At 40.4% G+C, this 15,213-nt stretch overlaps 2 protein-coding genes and 1 long non-coding RNA gene across 3 annotated transcripts; all 3 read left to right on the top strand.

Moving 5' to 3' along the window:
• The first annotated feature begins 770 nt into the window (after positions 1 to 770).
• Positions 771 to 5,444, top strand: LOC120678432 (zinc finger BED domain-containing protein RICESLEEPER 1-like). The gene is made up of 4 exons (XM_039959618.1): positions 771 to 960; positions 1,374 to 1,670; positions 2,385 to 4,493; positions 5,082 to 5,444. The coding sequence occupies exons 2-3, from the start codon at positions 1,376 to 1,378 to the stop codon at positions 4,487 to 4,489; spliced, it is 2,400 nt and encodes a 799-aa protein (XP_039815552.1). The 5' UTR covers positions 771 to 960; positions 1,374 to 1,375; the 3' UTR covers positions 4,490 to 4,493; positions 5,082 to 5,444.
• A 456-nt stretch (positions 5,445 to 5,900) lies between these two features.
• Positions 5,901 to 10,259, top strand: LOC120679422 (zinc finger BED domain-containing protein RICESLEEPER 2-like). The gene is made up of 3 exons (XM_039961006.1): positions 5,901 to 6,093; positions 6,841 to 8,969; positions 9,603 to 10,259. Exon 2 carries the CDS (start codon positions 6,929 to 6,931, stop codon positions 8,963 to 8,965), a length of 2,037 nt encoding a protein of 678 aa, XP_039816940.1. The 5' UTR covers positions 5,901 to 6,093; positions 6,841 to 6,928; the 3' UTR covers positions 8,966 to 8,969; positions 9,603 to 10,259.
• Positions 10,260 to 12,046: 1,787 nt separating this feature from the next.
• Positions 12,047 to 14,909, top strand: LOC120677543. The gene is made up of 2 exons (XR_005676357.1): positions 12,047 to 13,127; positions 14,630 to 14,909. It is a non-coding gene; the product is annotated as an uncharacterized LOC120677543 (long non-coding RNA).
• Positions 14,910 to 15,213: the final 304 nt, after the last annotated feature.

Here is a 15,213-nt window from a genome sequence, read left to right on the forward strand (position 1 = left end):
CCTGGAAGGATAGGTGGTACTGCGTGTGTAGCTTCCACTTCCAGGATCAGAACATCTAAGACCTGAAATATGGATTCTTCTGCATTGACGCCTGATTGCCTGAAGGATCGTATCACAAGATTCACACCTAAAACGCGGCTCTTGTCTGTTCTATGCAGGAGTAATTTCAATTTGTGCCTGTCAGTTGATTTGCACTCAGTTGTCTGAATCGCCTGTCCTCAAATGAATTAGCAGTGCCCCTGCTTTTATTTTATTTTTTTTAAAAAAAGAATCGCCTGTTCTCAGCTGGGACGGGGTTATCATTCTGCTCTGATGTTCTGGGTTCTCTACATCTGTCAGGTGCCGCTGCCTTCCAATGAAGTTGCCTGAAGTTGAATACCAGCCAATTTATTTATTTATTTATTTCTTGCAAACACTTCTCTTCTTTTGGTGAATGATGAAAACTATGGAAGGACATCATCTTCCCACAAAAATAAGTTTTTTAAATTTAACCAAAAAAATTAAGTGCTGCAATCTTCATTTTTTAGGGGTTGCAAACTTCAAATATCCCAAACAGTTTAACAATTTTGGACCGCAATGTGTGGCCACGACATTTCTTTCTTCCCGGCCCACTGGCTTCGATACGACCAAACGAACAAAGGTGGGCTAGAAAGTAGAAACGGATATGGCCCATGTTGCTTTTCTCTCTACGTCCTGAGAAGGCCCAGAGCCCATCCAGATCTCACTTGAGCCCAGATGTTGAACTGGGTCGGGCTCCCAACGAGCTCATTACCCACCCACCCACCAACCCACCATCCAGGTCCAACCCTAGCCCTACCCGAATCCCCACCTCCTCTCCCTGCTCGCCGTCCCCGCCGGATCGCGCGCCTCGATCCGCCGAATCCACTCCAATTCGACGACCACAGTCGGTTCCGGCGCCCATTTCGCCGGGGATTTTTCGACCTTCCCGCAGCAGCAGCAGTAAGTGATCGAATACCTGCTGTTTCATTCGGCGCAGCTCCGGAGAACAAATGCGTCGCCGGCCGCCGGGGTGCTGTTGCTAGCACCCGAGGAGGATCACTGCTTTGTTGTTTGTAGCTCAGGAGATCGGTGCTTCGAGTTCATGCGCGCCGGCTCTGTTGTAAGGCTTTCAGTCTTTGAAGAAGTTGGGAGGTTGGAGAGTTGGAGTGACTTGGTCACTTAGAGGACACCGTGTGTTACCTTTTGTAGTATATGTCTGTCTGAGTTGCGGCAATTTCAACTATGCCTTCCTGTAGATGTTTTTTTTTTTGTCATCGCTGCGTGTTGTTAAGAACCTTTCTGGGTGTTTATCCATTCTGCAGCTTAACCACGTGCCATCAACAAAGTGAATAATGTTTCGTTGTTATCTGCAGAAATGGATCACTTGGATGAGCATGACAGTGATGAAACAAAAGTAGGGGCGGCCTCTGATGGCACCGGCACCAGATTGAGAAAGAAGAGGTCTAAGATCTGGGATGAGTACAGGCCCATCGTTGTTGATGGAGCGATTCAGAGCGCCGAATGCCTATACTGCCATATTCACATGAGTTGCAGAGGTGCTGATGGGCAGTCCAACGGAACAAGCCATTTGTGGCGACACCAGAAAATTTGCCGAGCAAAAGATGGGTTCGGTCCGAGCCTGCTGCAACAGGATGCCAACTTGCCTTACGGTATGCTTTAGCTACTGACTAGCTCTTAAGGGAGACGCCAAATTTTATCCCATGCAACTAATACAACTGTTGACTCTTCATAACAGTTTTCTGTATTCTTATGTATTTTGTAAGCTGCATTTATGTATTTGGTAAGATGTGCCAGATTGAGAGTCAGATGTTATCATTTTTGTGGAAGTTTATAGTACTTTTCTCAGCATTTTTTAACTAGTGTGGGAGCTTTTAGGCCTTTATCATTAGTTTGTATTACTCTCTGCACTTGTTTGTTTTACAATGTTTGTTCGTTCATCATGGGAACTGTCATTTCGTTGATGATTACCATTTGACGGATCAAGAATTTTGTTACATTTTTTGACATTTAATTCTCTACCCCCTACATTAGTGTTGTTAAGGGTATTTGGTTAGTGTATGTCTCCCTAGTCTGTTTGCATGGTGGACTTAAAAAAGAAACATTGCGAAACGGAGGCGCATACAATAGATTCTGTACAGCTCGTTGATCTGTTATTTTGCTTTCTCATAAATTTCGTTGCTTGCTAGTTTGTATGCTGTATGAAGCTATGCTCCAGTTTCTAGAAAATTGTATGTCTTTCATATTTTGTGCATGGGAAAAAAGGCTACCCCAACTTGCTTGGGAAAAAAGGCTTTGTTGTTGTTGTTGTTGTTGTCATATTTTGTGCATATTTTGACTGAACTGTTCATACTCTATACCTATAGTGGTGAATGAAGTAGATCCACTGGACAAAATTCTTCCAGATTCACTTGATGAGATAAACTTGGTGACCCGTAGTGAGAATAGCAAATTCAGGTCAAAGGTATGGAAGGATTTTATACCATTCTATGTTGAAGGGAGAGTCCAGGGTGCTGACTGTGTCCATTGCCACAAGCGACTCAGTGCAGATAAAGGTAGAAGTCATTTGAACCGACATACTCAGACTTGTCCAGCAAGAAGTGGAAACAGCATAAATCATCAGAAGGGTGTGTTGTTCCAGTCCAGTGTACCAAGTTTTAAATCTAGGCTTCAAGATGAGCTTTCTCCAGCCTTGACAAATGGTAAGGTTCAGATTGCAGAGTATGCTAGTAAGTTCCTCAAGGGCAGTCCTGGTGATAGAAGCCCAGTGGAACGTCATGTTCTAGCTTTGCCAGCAATGGATGAGATGAATTCCACAGAACACAATACCACATCAGGTCAGACTGCTGCAGGTATACGCAGGAAATTTGACCAAGAAGCATCGTATCAAGAGCTAACTAAATTGATTATTTCACATGGCTATCCCTTGTCAATTGTGGAACATGAAGAAATGAGAAGGTTTGCAAAGAGCCTGAACCCTGCATTTAACATGGCTTCAAGCATTGATATAGAAGAGTATTTAACTCTTTTATTTCAGAAAGAAAAGACTGATCTAAAGGAAAAAATTGCTCTTTTATCTCATCGGGTTTCCTTATCAGCAAGTGTGTGGGCTCCTGATGGAGCTGAGGCCTCAGTGAAGTATCTCTGTTTGGCAGCACATTTTATTGATTCTGAATGGAAACTTAAAAGGAAAATCATCAAATTTGGTGTGTTTTGGTCATCACCTACTAGTTTAGAAAGGATGATACATTTTAAGGAGGCCTGCGTACTGGATTCAGATAGTGGACCATTTAATGTCATACAGGAAGCTATAAGAGATTGGAATCTTGAGCAGAAGCATTTCAGCTTGACCTCTGTCAGTGCAATTAGAGGCGATGAGGGTACCTCAAAGCTGATCGAGTTGCTCATCCAAAGGAAATGCCTTCCTATTAGAGGTGAGCTGTACAATGTTGCTTGTGTGGATGATGCTCTTAACAGCATTGTTTCGAAAGGGCAACCAGTGCTTCATCATGTTGGTAACATACTAGAGAAATTTATTCAGGCACATATGTCCTCGTCGCTGACTCGGCAGCAACTTTTAGAAGTTGTTGCACATATGGGATTGAAGTGCCCACAAGAGGATGCAAAATGGTGGCATAAAATTTACTTCAGGCTTGAAGTTTTTCTGCATTTCAAGAAGGCATTTCCCTCAGAAGAATTGTTATATGCAGAAGATAATAAAACTATGGAATCTGTTTGCAGGATACTGAGGGCTTTTTATCGTGCAGTTGAAGTAATTTCTGGTCCTGTTTGCCCCACAGCAAATATATACTTCAATGAACTATGGAAAGTTAGAACAACTTTGCAAGAAGAAGCATCTGCTGATCACACTGAACTTGCTAACATGGTTTGGGTGATGCAAGAAGCGTTCAATGAGTATTGGCAAAATTCATATGTGTGGCTGTCAATACCCATTGTTCTTGATCCGAGATTCAAAATTACTTTTATTGAGTTCCGTCTAAAGCGAGCTTTTGGTACTGATGCAGAGAAGTATGTATCTGTCGTGCGTGATGCAATAAGAGAGCTGTTCCATGAATATTGTGGTCCTCTAGAAAAGTCAGGGGCTGACACATCAACTCATGAAGCTCGTATTGTTGAATTTGATGGATTTGATAGTGATTCATTGGAAGATTGGGATGAGCATCTTAATGCACAGACAAGGAGGCAACTATTGACAGAACTTGACAACTACCTTGAAGATGGTCTTGTTCCGAGGAAGGATGATTTCGATATTCTAAACTGGTGGATGAATAATTCTACAAAGTACCCAACCCTCTCAATAATGGCTCGTGATGTCCTGGCAGTGCCAGCTTCTGCTGTTAATTGCGAGGCTGCATTGAACGGTGAGGGAGATACGATTCATAAGCAATGGAGCACATTAAATATCAACACAATTGAGGCACTTGTATGTACTCGAGATTGGATTAAATAGGAAGGTAAGATTTTCGCTTTTGTTGTTCTGTTAGTTTCCTTATTTCAGTTTTCTAAGTACCTTTTTATTGGAATTTTGTTTATATTTGGCATGTTAATTCTCGATAAATTTTCATAGCGTACTGTTGGAGCATTCCAATTTACACCCACTTTATTATGTTTTATTAGCAACACAAGTATAGGACCATCACAACATCCATTTTTTTCTTACTAGATAGTACTAGAAAAACATCAGTAAATCAATAGGATCTGCCTTAACTAAAAAAATGTTTTGCTCTAAACTAACAATATTGAAACTGCATCACTAGATAATTACAGAAACATAAACACCAGTACATCAGTAAGATCTGCAGTAGCTTGCAGAAAAATGGTTTGCTCTCAAATCTCATCTAAAAGTACGGATACTAAATTTCTGTTTTGATGAGAATGCACTCTCTGACCTTAGAAAATATACAAGTACCCCTAACAACTTTGTATTTTGAACTTAGCATCATGCCAATAATGCAAATATGAGTAATAGAGGGGAAAAAATAAATTTCTTGTATTGCTGAATAGAAATATTTGACAGTTTATTGACGTGGAACTCTCTCCAGGGGGTAGCGGTTCCTTGTACAGCCCATGTATCATCTACTGCTAACTACCAATAAGCTGATAATCATGCTTCCTTTTTTTGTTATCAGAAGAAATTACAAGCAGTTCATAACCTAGGATGACATCGCAAAAGAGTGCACTGGCCATTGCCCTGCTGTATCGGACATTGGGACATCTTGCAGATACTGGTATACTTGTATATTTGTGTGTAATGCAGAAGCTACAAAACAAGAGCTTCTGACAATCTGGGTGTGTTCACATGTATTACGCATTGCTGGCAGGATTCTGGTACAGATTATTTGTAAAATGCGAATGATGTGCTGCTGTTTTAACCTGGCAACTCATTTGATATTCTGTTCATGTTATCACAGTGTTCTGGTTGTGTTTTTTCCTTGCCAAAAAAAAAATCTGAATTTGAGGCAGTCATGTTGCTGCATGCCTGCTTCCTCTGCCTACCAATGCTCAGGCTGAGAAGTTTGGATCATGTAAATAATTCCTGTCTTCTGATCATAATCAATGTGGATCGTATAACATTGGATTAATCGTGAATAGAATCAGGTAGAAACTAGAAAATGTGTTGATCCGAACCGTCTAAGCCATTTTTCCTGCGCTGAAGGCCTGGTAACGCATCCCGAGCCCATCTAAGCCCAGATCACAAACTGGGTCGTCGGGCTCCTCTGGACCTCAACCAGTCTGGATAGGATCCATTTCCCACACCACACACGTAATGGCCCACAGACCATAGCCCAACAGAGGTCACTCGCGCCCAGATCAAGAACTGGGTTTCTCCCTCAAAAAAAAAAAAGATCAAGAACTGGGTCGGGCTCCTAGTCAGCCGACCAGACCACCTCCCCATGACCTAACTCAATCGATCTCCCCACTCCTCTACCCAACACTGACTACAGTCAGCCGACAGGTTCCCACTCCTTCGACTACTTCGAGTGCTGCAGCTACCCCGGCGTCCATTCCCCGATGATTTTCTCTTCGCTTCGAGTTTCCGAGGAGCAGTAATCGGTAAGCGATGCGATTCTTCACAGTGCGCTTGTTTTGATATCCTTTTCTGAAGTTTCAGGAGAACGAGCTCCTCGGCTGATCGAGCATTGCTCGTGTTCAAGAACCGAAATCTTTTTAGTGGTTCGGAATTTCTTTTTGTTCGGAAAGTTTGTGTCTTTTAGTGAGCTGGGAGCTTAGAGAGCTGAAACACCGCGGGGAATGCGAGAGTTTAGCTGCCTTCAGTTGTCTCAACTAGTGGGGTTGCAAGAAACCGAAGCACGCCGAGTTAGCATTATAGGTTTAGTTGGTGACCAAGACTCCAAGAGGTAACGGCATTGATTCCCTGGACCAGCACGGCGGAGGAATTTTGTAGAAAAGCTAGTCTTTTACAAATCCAGGAGGTCTGAACTCTGAAAGGAATTTTCGAAAATTGAATCTTGGGCAAACCTGGGTGGGTGAAAACCCACCAATTTCAGAAAAGAAAAAGGCAAGGTTGGATCAGGACTTACCGCAGTCTGCGCTTCACTTAGAAGGTTCTTGTTCGTATGCTCAACGTCTCCGCCTATTGTTTGCTTGTGTAAATTCTGCTCCTTTCTCTTCTTGTTGGGGTTTCTATCTGCATGTGAGGTTGCCTGGTATGTCCAGCTTTCTGTAAAAGGTTGTTCTTGCTCATTTGTTTAGATTGGTGTTTGTACAGTTGGATTGCAGTTAAGCCACGCCTCATCTAGGAAAGTTTATTGTGTCATATTCACGTATTGTTGTCTGCAGTTATGGATCACATGGATGACAAGACAGTGACGATATACAAGCAGGGGTAGCTTCTTATGGTTCCTTCAGATTCAGAAAAAAAGAATCAATGGCATGTAAGTGGGACAAGTGCAAGCCTCTTTTTGTAAATGGAGTGATTCAGAGACCGTCATCAGAGGTATGGAAGAATTTTATACCACTATATGCTGATGGGGCTGATGGGAGAACGAAAATCATGGCTGCTGAATGTGTCAATTGCCATGTGCGATTCAATGCACATAGAAAATTAAGTTACTTGAAACGGCATATTCGGACTTGTTCAGCACGAGGTAGAAGTAGAACCCGTATAAATCAAGATGAGCTATCACCTGTGTTGATTAATGTTGAGGTTCAGTTTTCAGAATATGGCAGCAACAGTAAGTTCCTCAAGTGCAGTTCTGGTGATAGAACCCCTATGGACCGATGCGTTTCAGCTTCACCAGCACAAAAAAGAATGGACCCCAAGAAGGACAGGAATACGTCATCAGCTCAGACTCTGCACAGTATGAGCAGAAAATTTGACCAAGAAGCATCTTTTCAAGAGCTTTCTAAAATGATTATTTTGCATGGCCATCCGCTGTCCATTGTCGAGCATGAAGAAATGAGAAGTTTTGCAAAGAGCCTCAATCCAGAATTTAACATGGCTTCAAGCATTGATGTAGAAGAATATTCAGCTATTTTGTTCCAGAAATTAAAGGCTGATCTACATCAAAAGATCACTCAATCCCATCGGGTTTCCTTATCAGCAAGTTTGTGTACTCCTCATGGATCTGAGTCCTCAGTGAAGTATCTCTGCTTGTCAGTGCATTTTGTTGATTCAGACTGGAAACTTCAAAGGAGAATCATCAAATTTGGTGCGTTTCGGACCTCAACCACTAATTTGGATCAGATGATACATTTTAAGGAGGCTCCTGTACTAGATTCTGAAAGCGGGCCATTTGATCTCATATCGGAAGCTATAAGAGATTGGAATCTTGATCAGAAGCTTTTAAGCTTGACATCTGTTGGTGACATTAGAAGCAATGAGCGATTTTCAAAGCTGAAGGACTTTCTTAACCAAAGGAGATGCCTTCCTATTGGAGTTAAACTGTATAATATTGCTTGTGTTGATGATGTGCTCAACAGTATTGTTTCAGAAGAACAACCATTGCTGCATGTTGTTAGTGACATCCTAGAGAAATTTATTCAGGCACATATGTCCTCATCTCCGAGTCAGCAGCAACTGATGGAAGTTATGACAAGTATGACATTGAAATGTCCCCATGAAGATGTGAAACGGTGGCACAAAATTTACTTTGGGCTTGAAGTTCTTGTGCATTTCAAGAAGGCTTTTCCCTCTGAAGAATTGTTATCTGCAAAAGATACTAAAACTGTTGAATCAGTTTGCAACATTTTGAGGGCTTTTTGCCATGCTGTTGAAGTACTTTCTGGTCCTGTTTGTCCCACGGCAAATATTTACTTCAATGAACTATGGATAATTAGGACAACTTTGGAAGAAGAAGCATCTACTGGTCATACTGAACTTGCTAGCATGGTTTGGAAGATGCAAGAAGCATTCGACGAGTATTGGCAGAATTCATATGTATGGTTGTCAGCACCTGCTGTACTTGATCCCAGATTCAAACTTGCTTTTATCGAATTCCGCCTGAAACAAGCTTTTGGCACTGATGCAGCAAAGCATGTATCTATCATACGTGAGCTGTTTCTGGAATACTGCACTGCTGTAGATGAGCCAAGTGCCGTCCATTCAAATTGTGACTCTTGTGATGTTCAGGTGGGTGGATTTTACAAGGATTCATTGAAAGTTTGGGATGATTATGTTAGTGCACAGAGAAGGGGCCAAGTTTTCACAGAACTTAACAACTACCTCGAAGATGGTGTTGTTCCGAGGAAAGATGATTTTGATATTCTCAACTGGTGGATGAGTAATTCTACAAAGTATCCAATCCTCTCGATTATGGCACGTGACATCCTGGCAATCCCTGCTTCTGCTGTTCATTGCGAGGCAGCGTTAAGCAATGAGGGACCTGTGATTCATAAGCAATGGAGCACATTAAATATCAATACGATCGAGGCTCTCGTATGCATCCGAGATTGGATTAAATAGAATGGTAATACCTTCATTTTGGTTGTTTTATTGGTTTCCTTAGTAGCTTATTTCATATTTTTAAGGATGAATATTTTATTGTTACTGGATGAGTGCTTATATTGTGCATCTTAATTCTCAATATGATTTGACAGCACACAATTTGAATGCTATCTCTGACACGTGCATTGTTACATGTTGTTTGTGACTCGTGACAATTGGACTGTCATTGGTCCAAAGCATCCATTCTTTCGTTGTACACAGTTGCAGAAAATAAACAGCAATGTATGAATAGGATATGTATTAACTCTAATGCGCATGCATTTAGTATCTTGTACTTTGATGAGGTATAAGTAATATGCACATAGTTTACTTGCAAGGGAGGTTTTTGTTACCTTGATGAATTTTACCCATGACATGTTTCAGTTGTACATCCATGAGGTAATATGTATTCTTCATGTTAATTGAGGATTTTTGCATTACAACATGGTTGCATCAGGGCTAGACTGCAAATATGAGTAATAAAAAGATGATTTTTTGTTTTGTGCTGTATTGGATTGAAATATTCTGGCTTCATTCAATTTTGGGAGTAATGTTTAGTCAGCACTCTCTGGGGGTGATGTTCTGATATGGGAGGTTGTTGTCAATAATTTTGCAGGCTAATTGTGTTTTGATCAGCCAAAGCTTACAAGCAGTAGTTGCATCCACGGTGCTTCTAAACTAGGAATTCAGGATGCTATATATTGCAAGGACTACATCACCCATTTTGCTTTCTGTATCCGACATCTTGCTGCTGCATGTATGTCTGAATATCTAGATGTGTATGATTAGCCAAGGCACCATGCCAGCGATGGATTGTATGTAAATGCGTGCCTATGCATCTCTAATATTAGGATTTCAGCCTCAGTTGCAGATTGTGTGCACAGTGCCAATGATGCACTGTCCTAACCTGGTAGTAAGTTCTTTGTGAAGGTCATAGAAAGGCATTTGCTGGTCTATCTGTTGATGATGCCTGCTGCCTCATTTGGTCTGCCTATTGTGGTGGATGGGATGGTATTGGTACTTGAAACCGTCATATTGGTGGAACTCCATTCGGCCCACCATTAAAGCAGGTCCACGTCAAGTGCAATCCCAGTCCAAATTGGGAAAAAAATGTGGAGAGAGAGGAGGGAACTGATGGAGTTTGGGCTGTTTTTGGAATTTTGTCATCTTGTCTCTTTGCTGCTGTTACCCTTGCTGAAGAGTACTATTGTCATAGGTTAACCATTATACCGGTTAACCATTATGCAAAAATCAAAAACTGAAACCTACAACATACTGATTTAGCCAACTTTTTTCGTTGTACTGGTTATCCATTATTATTTTGTTCTTAAAATTGAGGTATTATGTTAGCCTATATTATATCGGTTTTCAACATTTCGGTTATTTAGGTTCTCTTTCCTTATTTTACTTACTTGTTTTGGTTTCTCAATAAATCAAAACCATATAAACTGATTGCTGAAACATAGTCAAGATGGTGATCAAGAAAGGGGCCTGGTTGAACCAATATGCAGCTAACTGAAGGCGGCCTTGTTGATCCAAGGGACCAAAATGCCACTGCAAAACATTGAGTCATGCTCCAATTTAATTTCTTATTAGTAGCAGTAGAAGAGCATTCTATTAAGATGAAATTAGAGAAGAAACAAAGGAATGTTCTTTCCTGATGAAACAGGATTCATTCTGTGTCCAACAAAAGACGATCAACACCACTCCCTTTGTATGAAGGATAACCTGAAAGATTAGTTGACAAGTTTGTGGATACAGAAGTACTAACTTAATTCTTTTGGACTTGTGTTTATGGTGTCCAATGTGTTTCTTTGACCGTACTTTTTTTTTTTCTAATCAAGGTGATAGTCTAGTCAGTACAACACAACATTGCACTCATCTACCACTTCAATTGTTTTCAGGAGCTCTGAGCTGACACGGTGGCTCAATTTTCCATTGTGCTCAACCTCATACCTCACATGATTCACTAACCGGTTCAGTCAACAGCTTATTATTTTTCACTGTTTATATGAAAGAAAAGGTGTACCTGCTGGATGGATGCTCAATTACAGGATGCCCAATGCTCGGCAGCATAGCATACTGGCTGTGTTTGGTTACTAGAGAAAATTTTTCGCGCACGTTTTTCGAGAATCTCGTATGCATGAAGTACTAAATAAAGTCTATTTGCAAAACCTTTTCAGGGATGGGTGTAACTTTTCGAGGCGAATCTAACGGCGGCAATTAATTGATGACTTGCTACAGTGATGCTACAGTAACCATCCTCTAATCGCGCGGTCAAAGGCCTCATTAGATTCGTCTCGCGATTTACACGGGGGTTGTGAAGATGGTTTTGTAATTAGACTTCATTTAATACTCTAAATTATTGGTCAAATATGAAAAAAAATTCCATGAAATTTAACCAAACACGGCCAGTGGCACGGAGTGTTTCCTCCATAGGCCTGAACCTCCACCTGGTTTCACACTGCTTCTACCTCTGCTTTTCCATGTCGTATGGCAGCTAGTTTATGGCCGCCACCTGGTGACACAAGCAAAATGACATCCGCCAACAAAAAAGTTATAACTATAGTTTCACCTACTCTATAATTTTTATAAATGGTAATATTTAGGTACTTACATAACACAAATATCAGGCTTAGAGAAGGATACACATCGACTCTAAGTTCTCAAGGACACAACTGAACTATGGCTCTACACCTGGAAGCCAAGTCCATATAGTGGCATGATAAAGAGATCATGTATCAATGATGGAGGGCAAAAGCATGCAAAGTGTAAACTCAACGTAGATGAAGAACCCGACGGTTCAAAAACACCAACGGGTGCTCACACTTTGAGGGCCTTCAGTAGGGTGAAACATACTAACATGGATGAGGATACAAGTTCAGAAACACCAATGGATGCCTATACTTTGAGGGTCCTCAATAGGGTGAAATATACTAACATGGATAAGGATACAATAACATTTAATTTTTTGATAGACAAAGTTTGCTTTATTATTGCTAAGGAGAAGGAGAATGTGCAGCCTATTACTGGTAAGGATGCCATCTTTATTTTCACAAACAGAATAATCCATCTCCTTAATTTATTCCTTCTCTATGGTGAGTAGTTAACCTGTAGTCTAGAATAACCCTGAATGGTTCGCATATTCATCCTAAACGCTATCTTCATCCTAGACAACTGGTTATCTACTCACCATATAGAAGTAATAAATTAAGCAAATGGATTATTCTGTTTGTGGACATAAAGATGACATCCTTACCAGTAATAGACTGCACATTCTCCTTCTCCTTAGCAATAATAGAGCGCACATTCTTCATGAAGTGATGAACTTTGTCTATCAAAGGATAAGTGTTATTGTATTCTCATCCATGTTAGTATATTTCACCATAATGAGGGCCCTCAAAATATGGGCATCTATTTGTGTTTTTGAACTTGTATCCTCATCCATGTTAGTATGCTTCACCCTAGTGAGGGCCCTCAAAATATGGGCACTCGTTGTTATTTTTGAATCGTCAATTTCTTCATCTAGGTTGAGTTTACGCCTTGCATGCCTTTGCCCTTCATCATTGATATATGCTCTCTTTATCATGCCACTATATGGACTTGGCTTTCAGGTGTAGAGCCATGATTCAGTTGTGTACTTGAGAATCTGGAGTCGAGGTGTACCTTTCTCTAAGACTAATATTTGTGTCATGTAAGTACCTAAGTTTTATCATTTATAAAAATTATAGAGTAGCTGGAACTATAGCCATAACTTTTTTGTTGGCAAGTGTCATTTGATTTCTTTAATAATCGTTGGATTCTTAACAATGTTGGGTTCATCTTTGCTTCGGGGGTGTTTACCTGTGATATGTAAAATGAGGTGTAAATTTCAGAGTAAATTTATAAGGAAACATTAAATCTTCATGGTCATTCATATTAGAAAAGAAAAAGGACTCCTAACAAAACATTTTCTTCTGCAGAATATCTAAACTTTTGTTGACTTAGCTATTCGTGAGGATGTGTTTACAATGGATGACAACAGACCACCAGCAGTATCTATCTCCTCCCCACGTTTGGATGTAGTACATCCATTACTCTAGACACCTGGAGGCCAGGTTCTTTGACTAGAGGGCTGCATGTTTTCTCCCCACTTATTGAGGTAAGTTCTACATTCATTATTGTAGACACCTGAACTTTGGGACATGATCCACCTTGGGTGCTCACACCTGTTTTACCATTCCCTCCAGTAGAATTGGCCACACCATTGGTACTTTCTTTCATCAAAGGGTTGTGCGTGTTCTCATTCCCTGTATTAAAATTTGCATTAGATTTGGCATTTGTGTGCATCTATTCATTACAAATTTTGCACAGAATTTTTATTAGAGGTTTCTAACATTCCATTGGCTCCATCATTTTCTCATTAAAATATGAACTACATATTGGAGGAATACTCATCAATAATTTCATACTCCCTCCATTCCATATTATTAGGCCCTTTGAGTATCATGTGTAGATACATAAGGGAGTATAAAGACATTAAATATGCTTAAACATTTTACAAGTTTTCCTATGCATATTTAGTTTTACTAATTGAGATAAGATAACCATTCTTTCCTTTTTTTTTCATAACTTTGTGAACATTCATTTAAGAAGGTCAATTATGTAACATCATGAGCGTGATAGCTCCCATTATCTTGACAAAAGCAATTCTCCTTAAGTTTATAAATTATGATAGTATCTCATTCATACAATCTAATAATAGGAATCTTAGGTATCTGGTTGATCAAAAGTACTTCTAATCCCACATTTAGATAAGAAAATACAGCTCTAGCCGGTTTGTATTTGTAAATTTAGGTGTAATCTGAGTAGCTGACATTTTCTTTACATAAACTGTGTGTTTTGTGCATACTCTGACTGAGTTATTCAAACTGTATGCATAGTTCTGAATGAAATAGATCCGCATCCGCTGGACAGTATTTCTCCAGATTCACTTGATGATATAGACTTAGTATCCAAGACTCATAGTGAGAGCAAAAAGTTAGTTTCAGAGGTATGGAAGAATTTTACACCAGTCTATGTTGAATGGAAAATCCAATCGGCAGACTGTGTCCATTGCCACAAGCAACTAAGTGCAGATAAAGGTAGAAGCCATTTGAGACGGCATACTGAGTCTTGTATGAAAAGAGGTGGAACTAGCGTAAGTAATCATAAGGCAAGGGAGCGCAAGAATAATTCCGCAAATCCTTCGTCCAATTCACGAAGGAGTCAGGAAGAGCCTAGTGTGTTATTCCTGTCCAGCGTAAGAACCTCAAAGTCTAGGCTCCAAAATGAGGTCTCCTTGGCCAATGGAAAGGTTAGCAAGTTCCACAAGGCAAGCTCTGGTGATAGGACCCCTGTGGACCAAGACATTCTAGCTTCACAGCAAAGCGAATGGACCCTACAGAACAAAATGCCTCAACAGCTCAGGCTACTCCGGATGTTAACACGAAATTTGAACAAGAATAATCATATCAGGAGCTAACTAGAATGATTATTTTACATGGATATCCCCTGTCAATTGTTGAGCATGAAGAAATGAGATGTTTTGTAAAGAGCCTCAATCCAGGATTTAACATGGCTTCATGCACTGATATTGAGGAGTTTTCAACTATTTTGTTTCAGGAAAGAAAGGCTGACCTTAAGAAGAAAATTGCTCTTTCATCCCATCGGGTTTCGCTATCAGCATGTTTGTGGACTCCTCATGGATCTGAGGCCTCAGTGAAGTATCTCTGTTTGGCAGTGCATTTTATTGATTCTGGCTGTAAAATTGAAAAGAGAATAATCAAATTTGGTATATTTCAATCATCACGTACTAATTTAGATAGAATGATACATTTTAAGGAGGATTGTGCCCTAGATTCTGATAGTGGGCCATTTAATGTCATGTGGGAAGCTATATAAATTTTTTTTTCGAAAAAGCAGAACTGCGCTTCATTGCATTAGAGAGAAGAAAAAAGTCCCCATACAAAACCCATCTCCCATACGGGGACTAATTATGAGAGTGGGGTATCAACATCTCACAAACAACTAGCCTAAGAAACAGAAAAATAGCATGACCCAAAAGCCTCTATAAAGACCATTAGATGACACCGGCCAATCCTAGGCCTTGCAGCTTATTAGCACCGGCCAAGCACCAGAGGCTGTGTTCATCTCTGAGATCTCTCATGATGGAAATAACTGACGGAGTCACTCCCTCAAAAACGCAG

Source organism: Panicum virgatum, chromosome 6N (assembly GCF_016808335.1).
Source record: "Panicum virgatum strain AP13 chromosome 6N, P.virgatum_v5, whole genome shotgun sequence".
NCBI lineage: Eukaryota > Viridiplantae > Streptophyta > Magnoliopsida > Poales > Poaceae > Panicum > Panicum virgatum.

What these genes read in the sequence shown, in the direction of transcription:
- LOC120679422 (XM_039961006.1), top strand. Translation starts at nt 6,929, where the DNA reads ATGGCATGTAAGTGGGACAAGTGCAAGCCTCTTTTTGTAAATGGAGTG.
- LOC120678432 (XM_039959618.1), top strand. Translation starts at nt 1,376, where the DNA reads ATGGATCACTTGGATGAGCATGACAGTGATGAAACAAAAGTAGGGGCG. An exon ending in GGATGCCAACTTGCCTTACG is followed by an intron (nt 1,671 to 2,384) that starts GTATGCTTTAGC and finishes CTATACCTATAG; the next exon opens with TGGTGAATGAAGTAGATCCA.